Raw genomic sequence first — 21397 nt, 5'->3', positions numbered from 1 at the left:
TGCCCATATATTATGGAGAAATCCCTGCTCTGAGTATCTGACATCAGTGTGATGTCACCTGTTTATGCCCATATATGGAGATCCCTGCTCTGCGTATCTGGTTGCTATGGTAAACAGTTGGTTGCTAGGGTAAAAAAACATGGTTGCTATGGTAAACAGTTGGTTGCTAGGGTAAACAGTTGGTTGCTAGGGTAAAACCATGGTTGCTAAGGTGGTTGCTAACGTACACTAACAGACCAGCAACAACAGACTGTTGCCACAGCAACGTACACAAAGGTTTGTGTACACATGTGGTGTGATGTCATACTGATGCGGAGATATGAGCAGGGCAAAGGTGTGACGTGTGACGTGTGACCGACCGACGGACGGCCGGTGGAGGTTTTCATAGTAAACTGCTCCCTGACGGTCGCAATAAATATATACATACATATATACATACATATATATACATACTTATATAAATATATACATACTTATATACATATATACATACATATATATACATACATATATACATACATACATACATACATACATATATACCAGTAAGACTCCCTAATCGGGTTGGTCGCTTATCTCCACAAATATCACAACCTCCACCTCTCACGTCATACGGGCAGCCATAGTTACACCTGGAATGTTGAATCTCCATATATGGAGATAACCTACGCATCACACAAAGTCTGACCTCACCAGCTCATACTTGGGCATGGACGACTTATATCTCCATATACGGAGATGGCCATATATGGAGATACGATGACATCACAGAGTCCACAGCTGATGATGTGGCGTGATGTCATACAATACACAAACAAGCCCTATATAAAGGGGCAATTCTCACCAGGGAAGAGAGCATTCCCCACTAGCTGAGTATCTTAAGATGGTTGGATGTGATGATAAGCTATAAGCTTAGTTGATCCTGGCGATAAGGTCTGAGTCGAGGAATGCTCTCTTCCCTGGTGAGAATTGCCCCTTTATATAGGGCTTGTTTGTGTATTGTATGACATCACGCCACATCATCAGCTGTGGACTCTGTGATGTCGCCACATCATCAGCTGTGGACTCTGTGATGTCATCGTATCTATGAGTTGGGGAAAAGTGTGACGTGTGACCGACGGACGGACGGACGGCCGGTGGAGGTTTTGGTAGTAAACTGCTCCCTGACGGTCGCAACTATACACTCTCCATAGATATGGATACCGTTGGTCGCTTATCTCCACAAATAGGCCAAAAGTTTGTTTTACCAATTATCAAGACATACGGGCAGTTGACAGTTTGCCATGGTTACTCATTGAAGTTGAATCTCCATATATGGAGATAACCTACGCATCACACTAAGTCTGACCTCACCAGCCCATATTTGGGGCATGAGCAACTTATGTCTCCATATATGGAGATATGATGACATCACACAGTCCTCAGCCGATGATGTGGCGTGATGTCATACAATACACAAACGAGCCCTACAGTATAAAGGGGCAATTCTTGCCAGGAAAGAAGCATTTCTTCGACTCAGACCTTATCGCCAGGGTTGGCTTATAGCAGCTGTCGGTAGGACCATATATGGATTCTGTTAGTGTGGATCTCCTAACAGGGCATCATCTGGGATAAAATCCCTTTTATGCCCATATATGGAGATCCCTAACAGAATCCCTTTCATGCCCATATATGGAGATCCCTAACAGAATCCCTTTTATGCCCATATATGGAGATCCCTAACAGCATCCCTTTTATGCCCATATATGGAGATCACTAACAGCTAACAGAATCCCTTTTATGCCCATATATGGAGATCCCTAACAGAATCCCTTTTATGCCCATATATGGAGATCCCTAACAGAATCCCTTTTATGCCCATATATGGAGATCCCTAACAGAATCCCTTTTATGCCCATATATGGAGATCCCTAACAGAATCCCTTTTATGCCCATATATGGAGATCCCTAACAGAATCCCTTGTATGCCCATATATGGAGATCCCTAACAGAATCCCTTTTATGCCCATATATGGAGATCCCTAACAGAATCCCTTTTATGCCCATATATGGAGATCCCTAACAGAATCCCTTGTATGCCCATAAATGGAGATCCCTAACAGAATCCCTTTTATGCCCATATATGGAGATCCCTAACAGAATCCCTTTTATGCCCATATATTATGGAGAAATCCCTGCTCTGAGTATCTGACATCAGTGTGATGTCACCTGTTTATGCCCATATATGGAGATCCCTGCTCTGCGTATCTGGTTGCTATGGTAAACAGTTGGTTGCTAGGGTAAAAAAACATGGTTGCTATGGTAAACAGTTGGTTGCTAGGGTAAACAGTTGGTTGCTAGGGTAAAACCATGGTTGCTAAGGTGGTTGCTAACGTACACTAACAGACCAGCAACAACAGACTGTTGCCACAGCAACGTACACAAAGGTTTGTGTACACATGTGGTGTGATTGCGACCGTCAGGGAGCAGTTTACTATGAAAACCTCCACCGGCCGTCCGTCCGTCGGTCGGTCGGTCGGTCACACGTCACACCTTTGCCCTGCTCATATCTCCGCATCAGTATGACATCACACCACATGTGTACACAAACCTTTGTGTACGTTGCTGTGGCAACAGTCTGTTGTTGCTGGTTTGTTAGTGTACGTTAGCAACCACCTTAGCAACCATGGTTTTACCCTTGCAACCAACTGTTTACCCTAGCAACCAACTGTTTACCATAGCAACCATGTTTTTTTACCCTAGCAACCAACTGTTTACCATAGCAACCAGATACGCAGAGCAGGGATCTCCATATATGGGCATAAACAGGTGACATCACACTGATGTCAGATACTCAGAGCAGGGATTTCTCCATAATATATGGGCATAAAAGGCATTCTGTTAGGGATCTCCATATATGGGCATAAAAGGGATTCTGTTAGGGATCTCCATATATGGGCATACAAGGGATTCTGGTAGGGATCTCCATATATGGGCATAAAAGGGATTCTGTTAGGGATCTCCATATATGGGCATAAAAGGGATTCTGTTAGGGATCTCCATATATGGGCATAAAAGGGATTCTGTTAGGGATCTCCATATATGGGCATAAAAGGGATTCTGTTAGGGATCTCCATATATGGGCATAAAAGGGATTCTGTTAGCTGTTAGTGATCTCCATATATGGGCATAAAAGGGATGCTGTTAGGGATCTCCATATATGGGCATAAAAGGGATTCTGTTAGGGATCTCCATATATGGGCATGAAAGGGATTCTGTTAGGGATCTCCATATATGGGCATAAAAGGGATTGTATCCCAGATGATGCCCTGTTAGGAGATCCACACTAACAGAATCCATATATGGTCCTACCGACAGCTGCTATAAGCCAACCCTGGCGATAAGGTCTGAGTCGAAGAAATGCTGCTTTCCTGGCAAGAATTGCCCCTTTATACTGTAGGGCTCGTTTGTGTATTGTATGACATCACGCCACATCATCGGCTGAGGACTGTGTGATGTCATCATATCTCCATATATGGAGTCATAAGTTGCTCATGCCCAAATATGGGCTGGTGAGGTCAGACTTAGTGTGATGCGTAGGTTATCTCCATATATGGAGATTCAACTTCAATGAGTAACCATGGCAAACTGTCAACTGCCCGTATGTCTTGATAATTGCGACCGTAAGGTCGCAGTTTAGTATGAAAACCTCCACCGGCCGTCCGTCGGTCACACGTGCGGTCGACCGCACGTCACACGTGCGGTCGACGTGTGATGAGGTCACGATGAGTCATCTATGCCCAAATATAGATTTCTAGGTCAGATGGCCCATAGAGTTTGTGATGTCAAACCTAGCAACCCAATATAAACAAACCTGATGTCAGACCTGAAGTATCCTTTTATACCCATATATGGAGATACAGAGATCTCCATATATGGGCATATTAGAAAGCCCATATATGGGCATATACGGATGACATCAGGGATATCCATATATGGGCATAAAAGGGACAAGGGCTTACAGTTAAGAGATCTCCATATATGGGCATATCAGAAAGCCCATATATGTTCATATACTGATGACATCAGGAATATCCATATATGGGCATAAAAGGGACAAGGACTTACAGTTAAGAGATCTCCATATATGGGCATAAAGGGACAAGGACTGTTACAGTAGATATAGAGATGTCCATATATGGGCATAAATGAACAAGGACTGACAAACACTGAGATCTCCATATAACCTATGGGAATATAAGGGACGAGGACTGTCAGCTTGTAGACCTATTTTCTAAATATTGTTGTACATTAAAAACTTGAAATGGGTCGTTCTGCATAGTACTTGGGATTTGTTGATGTAAATGTTCACATAGAGTGTAATAATTGGTAAAACAAACTTTTGGCCTATTTGTGGAGATAAGCGACCAACGGTCGCTTATCTCCCGATTAGGGAGTCTTACTGGTAATATCCTCCACGGGCTGTCTGTCTGTCAGTGAGTCAGTGAGTGAGTCCGTCACACTTTTGCCCTGCTCATATCTCCACAACCGTTGCCCCGATCCATGCCAAATTTTGCACACACACTCCTTGACTGCCAAACTACAACGTCCAAGGACCCCCGGAGCCCCAGGGACCCCCAGGTCCCTGGGGGACCCCCAGATGAAAAAAATGACCAAATGTGCTCACACGTCACACGTCACACTTTTTCCCTGCTTATATCTCCGCACCCGTTGACCCGATCCATGCCACATTTTACACACACACTCCTTGCCTGCCAAACTACAACCTCCAAGGACCCCCGGAGCCTGGGGGACCCCCAGATGTAAAAAATGACCAAATGTGCAAAAATGCCCAAATGACCACCCCAACGGGGCTGCTCGCGGGGAATTCCCGGGGACCACCGACTCCTGGTGCTCCAGAACGGATGCAAAAGTGGTGGCGCCCCCAGTGGAGGACCCCCTGCCACTGCAGCGCACATAAAATGCCGTAACTCGGGCTAGGAGCGTCCGGGAGAGCCGGGGCCGGTACCTATTCGTCCGCCAAGGCAACGCGGAGACCCCACCCCTCATTTCTCACATGGCCCTATTCTAGCGCCACCTTCAGGCCGATTTTTACAACACATTTTTGGACACTGCTCCTACAGTTTTTGCCCTAAAATCACGAATATCACTACACAGCATGTCTACACTCATGTCATCAACATGGATGAGGAAGATTTGGGAAAAACATATTTTTGCCCTATTTGTGGAGATAAGCCACCTACGGTCGCTTATCTCCCGATTAGGGAGTCTTACTGGTGTCATACTGATGCAGAGATATGAGCAGGGCAAAGGTGTGACGTGTGACGTGTGACCGACGGACGGACGGACGGACGGACGGCCGGTGGAGGTTTTCATAGTAAACTGCTCCCTGACGGTCGCAACCAGCATAGACAGACAGACAGATGAAGTTAAAGGAGAACCTTGGCGAAGGCAGCAGCAGTCATCTGAACGCGTCCTTCATCCGAGGCGTAGATCTTCAAGTCATGACGGTAGGTGCTGTGAAGACGCAGGAGGCCACAGCCTGGGAAGCCTGCGTAGTCACCTGAAAAACAACGTTAAAACAACGTTAGTGTCACCTGAAAAACAACGTTAAAACAACGTTAGTGTCACCTGAAAAACAACGTTAAAACAACGTTAGTGTCACCTGAAAAACAATGTTAAAACAACTTTAAAGTGTTAGTCACCTGAAAAACAACGTTAAAACAACTTTAAAGTGTTAGTCACCTGAAAAACAACGTTAAAACAACGTTAGTGTCACCTGAAAAACAACGTTAAAGGTATATTCAGTGATTGTATTTCATTCAAATAAAAATATAATTGGTACATTTTCCATTCATTCTCCTCACTAGAATGTGTGCTGACCATATAAGGACTTCCACCATGGCCCGTGTTGCGAGCATAGCTAGATTTGTTTTTCAGATGTGGCCAGCCAGTCCTCGACCAATCAGGGTAGAGTATGGCCGTAGTTATGTTATGATGTTTAGTTATGATGGTCAAAATAAAAGTTTTGAGAACCAGAGTCGCTCTGAATTAAGAACGTCTGCTAAATGCCTAGATTGTAAACTACTGAACTCATAAAATGCCACAGTCTGGTAGTAAATCAGTATCATACATATCCTGAAGCTGGAGACGTAGGCCTACCGATATTCAGTGATTGGGTCTAATGATCAAAACAAGAACATTATAATGGTGTACACAATCTATAAAAAACTAAACATTTCCACGCTGTAAGGCCAGTAAGGGACAAGATGACCCCCGGCCACTTTCACTGTCACTGAATACACCTTTAAAGTGTTAGAGTCACCTGGCACATGTTAAAGTCATGTCACATATATACAGTATATCAATATGTTAATATTTGTGTTGCATTAGAATAGATATGAGAATGACAAGGGTGGTGAAAGAGGCAACGCAGCACTAAACAAGTGCATCCATGCTTTTATGCAACTTTGCTTTATCGTCCTGCAGGGTAAAGTTTAGGCATTTAGCAGACTATACACGCAGATAATACACCACTATAATAAACAAGATATGTCAGAACATCAACAACAATATAACAAATGCATATGAATATCAATCTAAAAAAACAATATAATCAGTAAAGAAAAAAAAAGTTCTAAAAAACCTAAAAACAAATGCTAACTAGCTTCATGTATGGTCATTGAGTGTTTCAGTAGTGCTATGAGTTTAGGTGGAGTCTGAAAAGGTGAGTCTTCAGTCCACGGCGAAAGCATGCACGCACACACGCGCGCGCACACACAGACACACAGACACAGACACACACACACACACACACACACACACACACACACACACACACACACACACACACACACACACACACACACAGAGGTGTATGTACAATATGTGTGTACACATATATACACAATGCATAGATATATAGGTGCAGTACCTACCTTGGCCACCAGGGTACATGCAGCGGAAGGCTCTGCCAAGTTCCTCCGCTTGGACCCTTCCTGCAGGGGTTAATTCACCCCCCCACTTCAACACCAAGAGGAGAGAGGGGTCACTGCGTTTTATATCTGTAAATATATATAATATAAATATAATATATATACACAGTCAGTTAGAGCAATGAGGGGTCACTGTGTTTTATATCTGTAAATATATATAATAAATATATATAATATATATAATATAAATATAATATATATGCACAGTCAGTTAGAGCAATGAGGGGTCACTGTGTTTTATATCTGTAAATATATATAATAAATATATATAATATATATAATATAAATATAATATATATACAGTCACTTAGAGCAATGATGGGTCACTGTGTTTTATATCTGTAAATATATATAATAAATATATATAATATATATACTATAAATATAATATATATATACAGTCACTTAGAGCAATGATGGGTCACTGTGTTTTATATCTGTAAATATATATAATATATACATAAATATATATACACACTCAGTTAGAGCAAGGAGGGGTCACTGCGTTTTATATCTGTAAATATATATAATAAATATATATATATATATATATATATATATATATATAATATATACAGTCAGTTAGAACAAGGAGGGGTCACTGCGTTTTATATCTGTAAATATATATAATAAATATATATATATAATATATACAGTCAGTTAGAGCAATGAGGGGTCACTGCGTTTTATATCTTATATATATAATATATATATATATATATTATATATATATATACACACAGTCAGTTAGAGCAATGAGGGGTCACTGCGTTTTATATCTGCAAATATATATAATATATACATAAATATATATACACACAGTCAGTTAGAGCAATGAGGGGTCACTGCGTTTTATATCTTATATATATATAATATATATATAATATATATATAATATATATACACACAGTCAGTTCACCCCCCCATTTTAATAAGCTTAATAAAAAAAAGGCTATAACTAAACACCCCCCCCCCCCCCTCCCCGGTGAAGGACTAGCCCCCTCTAAGCCCCCCCCCCATAGCACTACTGAAACACTCAATGACCATACATGTATCTGTATACATGTATACATTTTAGCACGTTAAACGTGATAAAACAATAGAACGAAGCAAATTAAAACATTTCAACACTCACTTTTTCTTTTCTCTAATTACAATCTAAAATATGAACCCTTGTTGTAAAAAACTAAAGTTGTCCTTTAAATAAAGTTCATTCAAAGTTCATTCACCCCTCACACTAACTACAGTAGTCAAACAAAACCCAACAACTACATTTCCCATGACCGCAGTGAGAAGAACTACATTTCCCATGACCGCAGTGAGAAGCCCAGTGATTTCAGACGCAGAAGTGCAGTTTTCGACATTTAAAGGACAACTTGTTTTTTTACAAGGGTTCATATTTTAGATTGTAATTAGAGAAAAGAAAAGATGAGTGTTAAAATGTTTTCATTTACTGCTTTCTATTGTTTTAGCGACTTTAGTATTTTGATTTCAGTGGGTGGGGGCATGCGTACAAGTGACTAAATATGTCTATGTTAGACACAATAAGACAGCAATTTCTTTGTTACTATTTACACCAACCCCCATAAGTCACATCGGTCCCATCCTCTTTTACAGTACACTTTAAGACATAATAAGACAGAATAAAGCCATAATAAGAAATAATGTAAAAGCTTTCTACAGGTTCTGCTGCTGCTGCTCTACTCTGAGTCTTGTCCCGCGAGAGACGGCGGGAGTTCAAGCTGAACGAGACTCGAAAAGAGTAGCTTTTTCACAACAACAATGGCTGTGCCCTGGAGAAGTTAATGCTTCGATGAACTATATACATTATGGGGAACTGATACGGAGCGAAAATATGGACTTTGAAGCGAGAAAAATAACCGGATTAGACATTGAATAGACGCGGTCCATTATGGAGCCATGGTCGAGTAGAAGCTGCAATCAAAAATGGATTATAATGCTCTAAAATGTCTAATCCGGTTATTTTTCTGGGGGCACGGTGGCGCCTGCTGTGACTTCTCTGTCGAGGTTGGGCCGCCAATCGCGGTCCCCGTTTCCCTGGAATGTGCTGGACAACAAACCAGTCAAATCTCTCGCGCGTCTGACAAAGCGGCCAATCGCTGCAGCGCGATCCTGGGTTCTCCCCTTAACGACCAATCAATTTGATTCCTTGCAGCGCAGCGCTTGATTCCCTGCAATCAACCCCCCCCCCCCCCCCCCCACACACACACCTCCAGAATCAACAGACACACTCAGACAGCCATTCTTCCGCGTTCATGGACGCAGAAGCCAGCCAAGGAATAAATACAAAATAACATTTGATTTTGATAGATTTTGACACTTTGTCAGCTTGTTGTTTTGTCATTCTATGGTCTAGTTGCTGTGGTTGTTAATGTGACCCTATTTGGAAATCATTTAGCTGTTCATTGCAACGAGGAAATGTTAGGCTACAAGCCTTTCTCATTTTGTTGTCATCGCCTGCTGTATGTGATGCACCGGTCCTGCCTCCCTTCCAAACTACACAGACTGCGTGGATATTTTAATATCCAATTTGATTGACTGATCATTATGTTACATGCTTGCTTTGATTATTTATGGACTGCTGCTGCTGCTGCTGCATTCATCATTTCATTTGCAAAAAAAAAAAAAAAAGTTGAAACGGTTACCGCACATCACCCCTGGAATTAATAATCCCTGCTGCAGACCTAAACTCCAGTTATTGTATTTGTGTAGTCTATTTGAGAAGCATGACATGAGCACTTTATTTATAGGATTCTAATACAACCGCAGGTGGGGTTTCCTTGCGCAATTTGGGTCGGCTGTCTTCGCATGATTAAATAATGAATTAATGCTTGTTTTTGCCTTCAATTTCATTATAAATAAAATCAAACCAACCACTCATTCAGTTAATACTAATACCTAGTCCTAGAATAGGCCTACTACCCATATAATTAGCAGAAGTGATAGAGTGTCAGTTCATTGTGTCAATTCTGTTTATATAAGATGAGTATTCAAAGAAATGATTTGCTAAGTGTGGCATGCCATTTTGCTCCATCAGTTTCATTCATTAATTGCACAGCAAATAAAGACCTGATTACTAACGGCCAACGGGACACAGTCATTGTCATGCTGGGCTTAAGGAATGAATGAGGAGACCTTTTTTTATCGCTTAATTTACCAAACCATGCATGGTTGATTTGAATCAAACGGTGGAGTCTTTCTTTTTCTCCGTGATCGTGCGCGATGCGCGGTGCGCCACACCAAAAAAACAGAGTTACAAGATATCAACGCATTGAGTCACGGCGTGTCAACAGTTTATACATCTGTTTTTTTGGACACATGGAGAGATTGGAGACGGCAGCGCATCAACCCGACATTTCATTGAATGACTCCAGAACGCAAGTAGATTACGGTTAATAATATCTATAGAATAAGGCTACAAAACACTTAATAGACTAATTGATTTATTTCTGAGCTAGTAAGACACTTCATAGATGTTTCCTGAATCTAAAGAACGTTCAATGACAAGGCTTCTAACAGAAATAGTGTTTTTATTGGCTATAATACAACGCAGCAAATGCAAATGATCACGCCATGGTTTAACCATATCATAATAAATAGCCAAACATTTCTTTAAGAAATGTAACAGTAGGCCTATTTAAACCAAACTAAAATATAGTCTGACAGCCTACCATAAGGCAATAAAAAGCTATAGAGTAAAGCTGGGTGGAGGATCGCCCCATAGCTGCGCTTCAATTCCCAGACCCTGGTCATTTCTCAAGCAATTGCTCTTAATCAGATTTGTATTTATTCTGTGAACTCTCTATTTATTTTTTTGTATGACATGTGATAGTATATCTCCCTTTCTATTTATGCTATCAATCAAAAATCACGCCTGTGGATCAGTGGATGTGGCGCGCCATGGACATATATAGGCTACCCGTTGTCTTTATAAAGAAATATTATCCTGATTGCATGTAACAGTGGTCAGTAGGCCTACATGCAGGCTATAGTTTTGTCTGTCAAATTATCTTTTATTTCAAGACTATAAAAAGCTACAGTAGGCTATATGGGTCCAGTGTATAAGCCTATATTATGCCTCCTCGTTGCGTCATTTCACCGACCGACCGCATAGCCTATCCTACATGATTATGTATTCATATTGTTTTCAAACAAGCAAACACATCTAAGAAATTACATATAAAAAGAATAATATGAAGTAGGTTAGGCCTAGTGAAAATATCCAATCTACAAGCTCACAGCAAGTGAAGAGACGCGTTGTGAGCTTGTAGATCTGCTGTTTTCACTAGTTGAGGTCCCGGCAGGGAAAACTTCTAATCAATTTGTGTCGGATATAGCCTAAATTGCGTCTGCTATAATTGGACAATATTTAGGTGGTTGTCAGAAAGAAACATTCATGCACGCACCGTGGCGCACGCACTGTAAGTCTCCCAGATAAATCTCTCGTTCTTTTGATTGATTACTTTATTAGCAGTTTGCATATAAAAATCACAGGGACAGGGCAGTAGCATTACTTCAGATAATAACATGTCATGTTAATGTTAATGCGTTATGGTTACGTTATGGTATAGGCTACAAAGGCTCCGTCTGGACTCGATATTGTTGTCCAGTGTGTGTGGTTTACTATGATTGGCGGATCGTTTAATTTTCTGTTGCCGCGACCTCGACAAACACGCGATGGCCTTGGCGCAGTGGTTAGCGCTTCGCCTCACAGCTAGAAGGTCCTGGGTTCGATTCCCGCCAGGGGACGCTGTGGGCGCTGGCGGCGTGTTCCTCGTCCGCGTCATCAGCGCCCACACCCTAGGTGGGGTTGGCGATAGGGCCTTTCTGTGTGGAGTTTGCATGTTCTCCCCGTGTCTCCTAGGGTTGATACCCTCACAAAAACATGCACATAATCCTGGTCTCAATAATGCCTCCCCCTGGCCAGCCGGGGCGCCTGATGGAGGGGAAAGGAACTGGTTGGAATAACGTGTTCCTTCCACGCGCTACGTCCAAACCAGGGAAATCCCCACTGTCAGGTGAAAAGAAGCAACTTCGACTCCTCATGCATAGAAGGAGGCATGAGGTCAGTCCGTTGTCTCCCCAGGCGTGGTGTGGGATAAAAATTATAGATAAAAAAATAATAATGCTTCTTTGGGACTATGGGGTGTCTGAACCATCTCGCAAGCTTGGGAGAAGACATTTAAAAAGGTATGGGGGTCTATTTTACCCAGGAACTCTCCTTTAAGACATAATAAGACATAATAAGACAGAATAAAGCCATAATAACAAATAATGTGTTGGTAATTAGAGCTAATATATTTTATTAGACAGAAACAAAGACAGAATAGTAGAAAGAGCGAATACATTCTCTGGCACCGTCACCTGCCGCGGAACTGCAGCGGCAGACACTGCCGCACGACCGCTAGTTCGAACAGCAGTCGCACTGGATCGCCGGCGATAGGACCAGCAGTCCCGCCAGTAGGACCGGCGGCCGCCGCACGGACCGGCAGGTCCCGTAGCGGTAAACTGCCCGTCCGTGCGGTGGTGGCTGCCGCGGCAGTTACCAGCGATGCCGGTGCCAGATAATGTATTCACTTTCTGCTATTCTGTCTGTGAAGGACCCCCAAAATGATGTTTATTTGGCCACAGACCCCCATTTCAAAATATCTAGTTCCAGGGACCACCCAGAAGCAAAATTTGAGTCACAAACGTTCGCTTTGAAAATACATATATTCAAAGATTTGCACACATTTTCACGACTTTTTCAAAAATAGCAGATGTACAAGCTCGCAGCGCGGCACCGCTGTGAGCTTGTATATCTGCTATTTTTCACTGGTTAAAGCATTCAATAATTCTAGGCCTAAATGGGTTAATACTACCTTCTTCTGGTAATTACATTACATTATAACATTAATACTACCTTCTTCCTCACTGGAGGCTTTGGGGCAGCCGTGTGGAAGGTAAGTCAGCTGCACTTTACGGTTGATGCCTGAAAAATGGCCGTACCTAAGAGAGAAAGAGACATGAGTAACTGGAGGTTAAAGATGGCGGCGGATTCTGTGCTGCTGCGCAGAGTGGGAGTTACGTACAGGAGTGGGAGTTACGTACGGGAGTGGGAGTTAAGTACTTGTGTGGGAAAGGTCTTCGGTAGTGCTGGGAGAGAGAACCAGCGGCTCGCCGCTCCACTCGCATCCGTCTTTGAGTTTGGGGTCTCGGCGATATAACAGGGGATATGGGGATATATATAGAGAGAGAACCAGGAGCACGGGGCGGCAGCCGTTCCACTACTATCCAACTTTGGAGCATCGGAGTGGGACGGCTGAGTGGCTCGTATCGCGGACCACCTCCGCCCTCCGGGGACACCTGGAGGTATCGCGGAGCTCCGGGGACCCCCTGGCTACACCCTGTGTAGCCGGGAAAAAGACCCTTCTAACGGGGTGGCTCACGGACGGCGCCCTGGGACCATCGCTCCGGGGGATGCAAATGTGGTCGCGCCGCTGCGGAGGACCGCCGCCTCTGCAGCCCACTTCGGATAGGAGTGGAACGGCGGCCGTCCCGTGTCCCTGGTTCTCTCTCTCTATATATCCGCATGTCCCCCTGTTATATAGCCAGGGGTCCCTGGAGGTGGTCCACGGCACGCGTGCCACTCAAACTAAAACTAACCCCCTAACTCTATCCCTAACCCTAAACTTAACCTCAGTAACCGTACCTCAGTAACTAACCTGCCGACGCTAGTCGGAACAGCGGCCCGTCGGGATAGTGAGCGGACCCCCGGTAAAATGAGCCCCCGACCCCCGTCCAAAATTCGCTGCGCATTAAGTAGTGTAATTACGGTAGGAACTGCGAGAGTGGGAGTGGGAGCCGAACGGCGAGCTGCTGGCTATAGGCTCGTGGCAGCCTTTCCCACGCCCATCGCGCTACGCCCATTCGAAGACCACGTACGCCACGCCCATCTGCGCCCATCTGAGCAGCAGACCGACTCCAGTTACCGGTACTTGGAGAGAAAGGTTGCTTTTATTCTGAAAGACACCACTCATTTTTATTTTGAAAGAGAAGTATGTTAATATGTTAACTCTTACATTTCCAGGACTGTTTCAGTTGTTAATATGTTAGTATAAGATATTAACTCTTACATTTCCAGGACAGTTTTCAGTTGTTAACTCATTCTGTGCCAATCACGTGTATACACGTGATATATTAGCGCATCCCACAGTGCCAATCACGTGTATACACGTGATTCAAAAAAAAAAAAAAAAAAAAAAAATTTGAAATTTTTTTTTTGATTTTTTTTTTTTTGGACCCCATCAAAACTAGTGAACATGATTTCAATCGCGATTTTGCATGTTTAACCCCCATACAACCCCCATACAACTCAGGTAGCAGACCTCCAAGCTCACAACAGTGTAAAACATAATGGCTATTATCTCAAGAATGCCTGAACGGATTTCCAATCGGATTTTTTTGTTTGAAAGCTGTGAACAAACTGCACAAACCCACAACAATGCAATCCAGGATTGCATTGGATTTTTTAGAGCTCATTCTTCTCTGTTTTTTTCCCATGCATGAGGTGTGCAAGGTTTAATCATGGCTAAGTTGACGAAAATAAGGCTTTTAAAATGCTTGGTAGCCAATAGCTAACTTCAAGCTAACTTCATCCTCTTCCTGTACATGCACAAAGGAAAGTGTTTAGGCAAGTCATGGCTGCAGGGCTTCTGCATATACCAGCATATCTCTATGGGATTGTCTGTGGCACACTTGGCCCCCTCTAGTGGTGAAAGGGTGGCATTAAATGAGTTAATATGTTAACACCTTGACGTCCGAAATAGAATGGTGGTTGGTAGATTAGCCGTGACATTTCTATTATTGTATTGTGATCTGAGACATAATATTATGTTTATAAACATGACCCCGCAGCCCCTCCATCTTGAACAGCGCCGCTGTTTTTTTTTTTTTTTTTTCCCCAGGCCAGTAACTCACCATGATTTTCTCGATTTCCGTTGGGATAGAATGGGGGTTTTGGCCGATCGTCGATGTCCCCGTGCGTTTCGCGTGCGCGATCCTTTCACGTAAATGTCCCCGCAAATAGTCCATGTGTGACTGAAGAACAGAACTGAAAAGTTTCGCTAGCATAGCCCCAAGCATGGCTGCAGGAGGAGCTCGAGTGTGTAGACAGTAAACGGATGGGTGGAAGGTGCCTTGGAGAAGGAGAGGCGCTGACGTCACCTCTGCTTCATGCACGGTCTGCATGAGCTATCAGTGCACGAGTGGTGACTAGGGAAGGTTAGACGATCGCCGATTTTCGGATCAAAAGCTTTTATTCCGGTTTTAAAGACAAAGTCCGGGAATGTACGACGTGGCTGAGAGTCCCTGGGGGGATGTGCGATATAGTACGGTTTTAACATTAAGGGGCTCCCCTTGGCTTAGAAGGTGTTAATATAAGATATTAACTCTTACATTTCCAGGACAGTTTTCAGTTGTTAATATAAGATATTAACTCTTACATCTCCAGGACTGTTTCAGTTGTTAATATGTTAATATAAGATATTAACTCTTACATTTCCAGGACAGTTTTCAGTTGTTAATATAAGATATTAACTCTTACATCTCCAGGACAGTTTTCAGTTGTTAGTATAAGATATTAACTCTTACATCTCCAGGACAGTTTTCAGTTGTTAATATAAGATATTAACTCTTACATCTCCAGGACAGTTTTCAGTTGTTAATATGTTAGTATAAGATATTAACTCTTACATTTCCAGGACTGTTTCAGTTGTTAATATAAGATATTAACTCTTACATCCCCAGGACAGTTTTCAGTTGTTAATATGTTAGTATAAGATGTTAACTCTTACATTTCCAGGACTGTTTTCAGTTGTTAATATGTTAATATAAGATATTAACTCTTACATCTCCAGGACAGTTTTCAGTTGTTAATATATAAGATATTAACTCTTACATTTCCAGGACTGTTTCAGTTGTTAATATAAGATATTAACTCTTACATTTCCAGGACTGTTTCAGTTGTTAGTATAAGATATTAACTCTTACATCTCCAGGACTGTTTTCAGTTGTTAATATAAGATATTAACTCTTACATCTCCAGGACAGTTTTCAGTTGTTAATATGTTAGTATAAGATGTTAACTCATACAGTGCCATCCGGCCACAAGGGGTGCTAGAGTGCCAGAAATTTCTCCATTGACCTTCTTTATAGCTTTCGTCGACCCTCTCCCAACTGGCCTGTGTTTTCACTCCGGTCAATCCTATGGGTGTCCAGAGGAGGAAGCTAGCTGACACGTAGCCAAAATGCTAATCCATTGAGAAGCCCGATCTAAAGCTATTTCAGCCGCAAAAAACTTTCTCATTGGGTCTGGGGACAGAATCCGGAGAAAATCCTGTCTAAAGATGTGATTTATTATTGGAGTGGGCGGCGCGATTCGGCCGTTAGCGCGAATACGGCCCGTGGATGGCCGAGTCTAAGTCCCGGCCAAGGATGGACGTCTAGACCGGGGCTTCGTTGAGGCCTCCGATAAAATAATTCATTTTATTAAATATCCCGGACTAGTTCGGGATAGGCACCCTGGAATACGTCGCGCCGCCTACAATGAACATTTGGTGAACATTGGGGGGGTCTAAACTTTATTTTAAACCATTTTCAATGGAATAAATCGTCGGAGCATCTAGCGTCTCTCTTTGGTGAGCGCTGGGCGAGCCGGGACCACCCACGTTGCTCCAAGCAGCTCGGGGTAAGTAAAATAGCAAATAAAAAATTGTTTTTGATCCCGAATATCCCGAACTAGTTCGGGATAGGCACTAAAAGGGTTAACTCTTACATTTCCAGGACAGTTTTCAGTTGTTAATATAAGATATTAACTCTTACATTTCCAGGACTGTTTCAGTTGTTAATATGTTAGTATAACTCTTACATTTCCAGGACTGTTTTCAGTTGTTAATATGTTAGTACAAGATATTAACTCTTACATCTCCAGGACTGTTTTCAGTTGTTCAAGCTTTGCTTTGGATTCCTCGATCTCAGAGTCGTTGTTCTGACCCAACTCCACCAGGAGCTGTCGAGCGATGTCCAGCACTTCCTGTTAATAATAATCAGAATAATATTAATTATTATTATTGCTGTTTTTTAACAATTAACATTTTTATCATGATTAATGGCATGATTTGTGTAGTTAATCACACTATTAATCGCATAATAAAAACATATTTTTATTGGCTCAAACGTGAATAATAAACTGCAAAGCATTGCATTGTGTTGTATTGTATATAGAGAATGATGTATTATTTATTGCGACCGTAAGGTCGCATTTTAGTATCAAAACCTCCACCGGCCGTCCGTCACGTCCGTCACGTCCGTCACGTCACACGTCACACGTCACACCTTTGCCCTGCTCATATCTGGGCTCGTTTGTGTATTGTATGACATCACGCCACATCATCGGCTGAGGACTGTGTGATGTCATCATATCTCCATATATGGAGACATAAGTTGCTCATGCCCAAATATGGGCTGGTGAGGTCAGACTTAGTGTGATGCGTAGGTTATCTCCATATATGGAGATTCAACTTCAATGAGTAACCATGGCAAATCACACCGTACACAAATGACCCTTATATAAGACCGGCATTATCTACCGACAGCTGCTATAAGCCAACCCTGGCGATAAGGTCTGAGTCGAAGAAATGCTTCTTTCCTGGCAAGAATTGCCCCTTTATACTGTAGGGCTCGTTTGTGTATTGTATGACATCACGCCACATCATCGGCTGAGGACTGTGTGATGTCATCATATCTCCATATATGGAGACATAAGTTGCTCATTCCCAAATATGGGCTGGTGAGGTCAGACTTAGGGTGATGCGTAGGTTATCTCCATATATGGAGATTCAACTTCAATGAGTAACCATGGCAAACTGTCAACTGCCCGTATGTCTTGATAATTGGTAAAACAAACTTTTGGCCTATTTGTGGAGATAAGCGACCAACGGTCGCTTATCTCCCGATTAGGGAGTCTTACTGGTTATTATACTGGATTTTACACTTATTTTGAATCCAATACATTATAAAACCAATGGTATTTATGTAATTGTTTTATAGAGCATATCCTCTCTGGTGTACACACATTGAGACAGGGGTTTTCAAAGTGGGTGACGGGGCACCCTGGAGTGACAGGGCACCCTGGGGTGACGGGGCACCCTGGGGTGACGGGGCAACCTGGGGTGACGGGCTGGGGTGACGGGGCACCCTGTGGTGACGGGGCACCCTGGGGTGACGGGGGGTGACGGGGCACCCTGGGGTGACGGGGGGTGACGGGGCACCCTGGGGTGCCGCGACGGCAGTCCAGGGGTGCCGCAAGATCATTTGATAATATTTGGAATTTATTTGGACACTTATTAGTTATTTTCAGTCAGTTCTAACCAAAATGGCTGTTATCTCAACGTTTTCCTCGCAACATAAAAATATCGTCACTGTCAGGCAGAAACCTCGTATCTCCAAGTTTCAAATGTGTACGTCTTTTGGTAAAGCAAAGCCCTGCTTCATCATACAAGACTGTCGCACAAAACTGATCTACAAGCACACAACGCCTCGTAGATCGGCTGTTTTCACTAGTTTAGTACATTTTATAGATGATAAATACAAAACGAACAGTTTTGGACGTACAAGGTTTCCACCCGACGACGACGATATGCTATAAATATAAGGTGCTGGGAGTGAACATTATAATGTAGAGGTGCCTCGGATTAAAACAATATTTATGGGGTGACCTGAGACAAAAAGGTTTGGGAACCCCTGCACTAAGACACAACCTGTGTCATTTGTCAGCAGTGAAGCCAAGGTTTGGAGGAGACAGAAGACAACAGATCAGTCTGCTCTACTCTGGCTGCATCCACACTAAAATAATAATATAAACCAAAGTGTACTGACCTGTAACTGCTTCCACACTAAAATAATAATAATAATATAAACCAAAGTGTACTGACCTGTAACTGCTTCTACACTATAATAATAATAATAATATAAACCAAAGTGTACTGACTTGTAACTGCTTCTACACTATAATAATAATAATATAAACCAAAGTGTACTGACCTGTAACTGCTTCCACATAGCGGAGCGGTTAAGTGCTACGATCTTTCAATTTATGATAAAAGCGTGAAAATTGGCATGAGCAGTCTCCATGGGTCACTTGACAAGAAAATTGGCCAAGGCAATTGAAATTTCAATATGGCGGCCGTTTTTCAAGATGGCCGACACCTTAGTGCAGCATTTAAGTAATATAATGGTTTATTTGGTGATACAAGCATGAAAATTGGCATGAGCAGTCTCTGTGGGTCACTTGACAATAAGCCACCCACAGCTACTTGACATTTCAAGATGGCGGCCATTTTTCAAGATGGCCACCACCTTAGAGGAGCAGTTAAGTGATATACTGGTTTATTTGGTGATACAAGCATGAAAATTGCTATGAGCTATCTGAAAGGCTCATTTGACAAAAAAACGCCACAGCCACTCAAGATGGCGGCCATTTTTCAAGATTGCCACCACCTAAATGGAGCAGTTAAGCAATATAATTGTTTAGTTAAGTGACACAAGCATGCACATTGATATGAGCAGTCTTTATGACAAGAAATCACTTCCAGCCACTTGAAATTTCTATTTTCAAGATGGCCCCCTGGATCCTCAAAAGATACATTTTCTCATAGAATTGTATGTATTTTTCATTAAGGACGATTTGATGTCATTTTAGATTATGTTAAATAACAACTTTTAACACATCTGGTTTACTTGGAAACGCACATGAGTTCTGGGAAACCCCCACCCAAGCTGATCACAAGACGCTGATTCACAACACTGATTCGCCGTACGGATTTTCGAACGAGGAAGGCCTCTTCAATGAGAGCACTTCTAGACCCCTGAATCGCCAAAACAACATTTTTAAGGGGTGTGGCTAGCGATTCAGGGTCTGGAACTAGGCTAAGTTAGTATCCCAAATGCTGTCTAATTTACCCCAAAACAGTTAGATAGCTGCACCTGAACTGACAGGTTGTGCCAGTGCGGGAGAGACAAGCCAAGGTTAATGGGGTTTTAGTTAACCGGATGGTGTACAGACCACACAGGATTTAAATGGCATTGGAAGACCGACTGGACTAAGTGTAGGGTTAAGGCATGAACTTTTGTTGTATCCCATACATCAAAGTGCTTGGTAAAAGGTGGTAGAAGTATAAACCCTAAGCCTCTGCTAAGACATGGCAGAAGCCATCGTAACAGTTGAGAAAACTAACTGGGACAGATGTTTCATTTGTCAGCAGGTCACCAAGGAAAAACTAATTCAGCCAAGTTTATTCAGCAGAGAGCACGATTGTACTGGTTATGATCTCATTGCAAGAAATGTTCCATTATTTCATAACAAAATAACATCACATGGATGCACCTGGGACGTATCCTCAGTGATGTAGCCCCAAGCTCATCAGTGTTTCAGGTCTAGCAATATCATGCCCCTCACTTGTGTGACCCAGCCGGGGTTGATCAAGTCCCAACTTATGTCCCAGTAGCTACCCTAATTCACTCCACTGCTCCGGAACTACTCTGCAGAGACTGGGAGAGGCAATCTGGCGCATGGAGGGACTAGGCTGAGTGGATTGACTCCTGTCCGAGCCCCTCCTATGTCTCACCAGGTCCAGGACCTGTGCGTTGCACCAGACTCCAGCCCCAGACATTTCACTCAGGAGTGGTAGATTCTTGAGCTACAGTGGTACTGCAGGCTCCACCTGGCCCAACGGTGGTGCTGCATGCAGGCTCCACTTGCGGCTTGAATGGCCCTCCTAAAGGCCTAACCGTGGGTTTGTTGGCTGGGGCGCTAACCCTACCTGCTCCCAGATGCCGTCTACATTCTGGCTGTCACCCGTCTCTCCGGTGGTCACCAGACTATTCCTGGTTGTCACATAGTCTATTCTATGAGTCACTATAAATAAGATCAATGCTCTGCCTATCTTACTTAGTCCAACACGACTAGACGAAGGAGATGCCATAGAAAGCACATTGACAAGACAGGGCAAAATATCATTCAAGCTGTAAACTTAAGTTCAACAACACAGAGCTGGAAAGGGTCCAAAAGAGAGCATCTACTGCTGCTGAAGACACCAAAGATACCAAAGATATCCATGTCAAGAGGCCAAGAAGATCCCAGCCCTCAAAAGCTTTGTGCTTTATCTGTGAAGATGAGAGTGCAAAGTCCCCCTTACAGGACGCAATGACAATGAAACTTAATTAAAGTTAAAATGAATGTGCCAGGAATCTAAGCGACAAGAAGCTCCTTGCAAAGCTTGTCATTGCGTCCTGTAAGGGGGACGTTGCACTCTCATCTTCACAGATGAAGCACAAAGCTTTTG

The 21397-nt window shown here is 42.8% G+C and overlaps 1 protein-coding gene across 1 annotated transcript in view; it reads right to left on the bottom strand.

Moving 5' to 3' along the window:
* Nucleotides 1–21397, bottom strand: part of ppip5k2 (diphosphoinositol pentakisphosphate kinase 2) — a 132949-nt gene that overhangs the window by 64799 nt on the left and 46753 nt on the right. Inside the window, exons 12-15 of the mRNA XM_080743233.1 lie at nt 16979–17088; nt 12919–13004; nt 6939–7064; nt 5442–5563 (exon numbers count right to left, since the gene is read on the bottom strand). Coding sequence (XP_080599359.1) covers nt 5442–5563; nt 6939–7064; nt 12919–13004; nt 16979–17088 — 444 coding nt within the window. The remainder of the gene's footprint in view (nt 1–5441; nt 5564–6938; nt 7065–12918; nt 13005–16978; nt 17089–21397) is intronic.

This window comes from Nannobrachium achirus (genome assembly GCF_963921795.1).
Source record: "Nannobrachium achirus genome assembly, chromosome: 15".
NCBI classification, from domain to species: domain Eukaryota; kingdom Metazoa; phylum Chordata; class Actinopteri; order Myctophiformes; family Myctophidae; genus Nannobrachium; species Nannobrachium achirus.
The sequence above is the reverse complement of the archived record's forward strand: the minus strand, read 5'-3'. Positions and strand labels throughout refer to the sequence as shown.